Raw genomic sequence first — 2707 nt, forward strand, 5'->3', positions numbered from 1 at the left:
TGAAACTTTGATTCTGAGCTGTTCTGCTTCACCCTCTTTAATTTTGTTGTTGCGGATGGCTGATTCTGTGGCTGTGATCATCTCCACCAGAGGAATTCTACTTGGTGCAACCGCAAAGTTCAGTCCCCTGGCAAGAATATCTGTTTCTGGCTGGGTGAGCTGTCTGTCAGATAAATTCTTCACCCACTGTCTCCCTGGCATGTAATTGACTACTGGAATGTTGTCCTACACTGAATATGTTGTTATTGGGATTGTGATGGTGGTGATCGGTTATTAGTAAGTTAAACTGGTTTTGTTTTTGAGTCTTGGACTTGACATGCTGTGTTAAGCGTGCCTGATCTGTACAGTCCAACACTTGCTGAAGTGTGGTCTGATCTAGACACGTTGTTAGTTTCTGTTTAATGTGCTCTTCTTTGGCCTTCAAGGCCTCAATAGTAAAATTGGTCTGTGAACTCTTTTCTTTCTTTCTTTGAGTTGAGGTGTTCTTTTTCTGAGATGGTGTTCCCCTACATTATTTGGACTTTTTGTTCTGCTTGTAATTGAGTGCATGAGCAATAGACAGTAGGTCTATTAGATGGATTGTTGCACCCTTAGGTTCCTATTTTTATTAGTACTGCCAAAACACAGTTTATTGCTGCATCTGTCGTCAGCTTTAATGTTTGAGGCAGACATGTTGGATTTTGAAGTTGGAGACTGTGAGGAACCTTTAGCTTTCCATGTGAAAAATATGACTTCAGATGCTGTTCCAGTTGATTTTTCCAATGTTGAACTTTAACATCTTGACTTCGGAGTTCAAATTAAACACATCACTGCCTGTTTTCAGGACACCAAAGCCTTTACAGTGATGAAATAAGTGTAAAGATTCATAAAACGACCTTGGACATATTTTCTGATTTGTTTCACTTTTCAATAAAACCAGCAATTAGGGAGCACAAGACAGTGTATCTCTTGTGCCGGTCCCAAGCCCAGGTAAATGGTAAGGGTTGTGTCAAGAAGGGCATCCGACATAAAAGAGTTCTGCCAAAACTATAATGCAAGTTCATCAAAGAGACACCATAGTGGATCGGTCGAGGCCCGAATTAACAATGACCACCACTGGTGCTGTTGACAAATGGTAAATGGCCTGCACTTACAGTATATAGCACTTTTCTATCTTATCCTACATTGTTTAATTACCTTGTTGAATGAGCTTTTAAGCTTTTATTTTAACTCTATTTCTAAAGGTTTCCTTCAATCAACCTGGTGCAAAAGAAATTTGCAGCATGAAGACATAATCACATATTTGGGCTTGTGCACATATGCTTTATTTTTTTGAAAATTACAATGGAATTGCACAAGTTTATTAAGTAATAGAAATAAATGCTGAGTAAATAAATTAGTAAATGAGCTTTATTTTGACTTTATTTCAATATTCTTAACATTATTAAAGTAATTTTTAAACTTTTTGAATAATGTTTTACACAGCTAGAATAGTTTGCTGTTTAATAAAATGTTGCTTTGTGTTTTTAATCTACAAATTAAAAACGCTAAGTGAGCTTTTCTCAATGAGAAACTAAGACAATAATGTAATATCATCCATCCCTCCATCCATTATCGTTACCCGCTTCTTCCATTTTGGGTCACGGGAATAATGTAATACGCGTGTATAAATGTATGAAATTTGAATTACTCAATTTCAAATGATTCGTATTATTTACTCTACATTTTTGTTTTATAATCCCTATAAACATGTAAATGTAAACATGTACTAATCGTTACATAACAGTAAAAACTCCCCTTTTGAAGTTAAACACGGACAATACCTAAACTGGCCGATAGGGGGAGAAAAGCGCAGCTGACAGTTTGCGGCTGCAAAGATTCCGTAAAACCAGCGAAGAAGAAACAGAACTAACCGGTTTCTGACCCGCCATCAATCCGACGAGATCATGTCAGGCGTTTCTTAGCTAGACGAAAACAGTGTGAATTATTAAACAAAGAAGGCTCGGGCCGTGTTCTCTAAAAAGGTAAGTAACGTGTTATTCGGTCGAGTTAGCAACATAAGCTACATTTACCAGACTGTACATAATAATGAAACTAGCTTTTTCTGGGGACTATTATTTTAATAGGGCAAATCAAATGTCACTAAGCCAACCTTACCTTAAAACATAAACTAAAGAACGCTTTTTTCCTCAATCAACATCCGACCAGAGACGTAACAAGTCTTTTATTTTTTGAATGCAGCGAGCCATGGCAGCTGCACAGTCTGTCCTGATGTTTGCAGTGTGCATCCTCGTGATAACGGAGCTCATCCTCGCCAAGAAGGACTACTATGACATACTGGGAGTGCCCAGAGGCGCAACAGACCGCCACATAAAGAAGGCTTTCCACAAGCTCGCTATGAAGTTTCACCCAGATAAAAACAAGAGTCCAGATGCTGAACTGAGATTTAGAGAAATTGCTGAAGGTACAGTTGTTGTTATCATGTTTAACGTGTTTTTTTGGGAAACTAAAAATGAAATTTGTTTACCCGGTTCATTTTCTGTAGGTGCATCTAACATGCAAAGTTCAGTTTGCAGTGCATGTTTCAGCTTGCACGCTCACATGATGGCATGTACTGACAAAAAACAAAAATCATTTTCCAACATTTTTCAGTCAGGTCACCTGGACAGTTTCTTTTTTTATGCTGAAACGTTTCGCCTTCGATCCAGAAGGCTTCATCAGTCAAGGA

At 38.0% G+C, this 2707-nt stretch overlaps 1 protein-coding gene across 1 annotated transcript; it reads left to right on the forward strand.

The window, feature by feature from the left end:
• Positions 1-1822: 1822 nt before the first annotated feature.
• LOC119429833 (dnaJ homolog subfamily B member 9) lies at positions 1823-2443 on the forward strand (the record flags this gene model as incomplete). Its single annotated transcript, XM_037697373.1, is given in 2 exon segments — positions 1823-2003; positions 2221-2443. A coding segment is annotated over 1 exon segment (217 nt), but the record flags the coding sequence as incomplete, so codon positions are not given.
• Positions 2444-2707: the final 264 nt, after the last annotated feature.

Source organism: Nematolebias whitei, unplaced genomic scaffold (genome assembly GCF_014905685.2).
Source record: "Nematolebias whitei isolate Nwh7 unplaced genomic scaffold, NemWhi1 Nwh_scaf_8457, whole genome shotgun sequence".
In the NCBI taxonomy this organism is placed as follows: domain Eukaryota; kingdom Metazoa; phylum Chordata; class Actinopteri; order Cyprinodontiformes; family Rivulidae; genus Nematolebias; species Nematolebias whitei.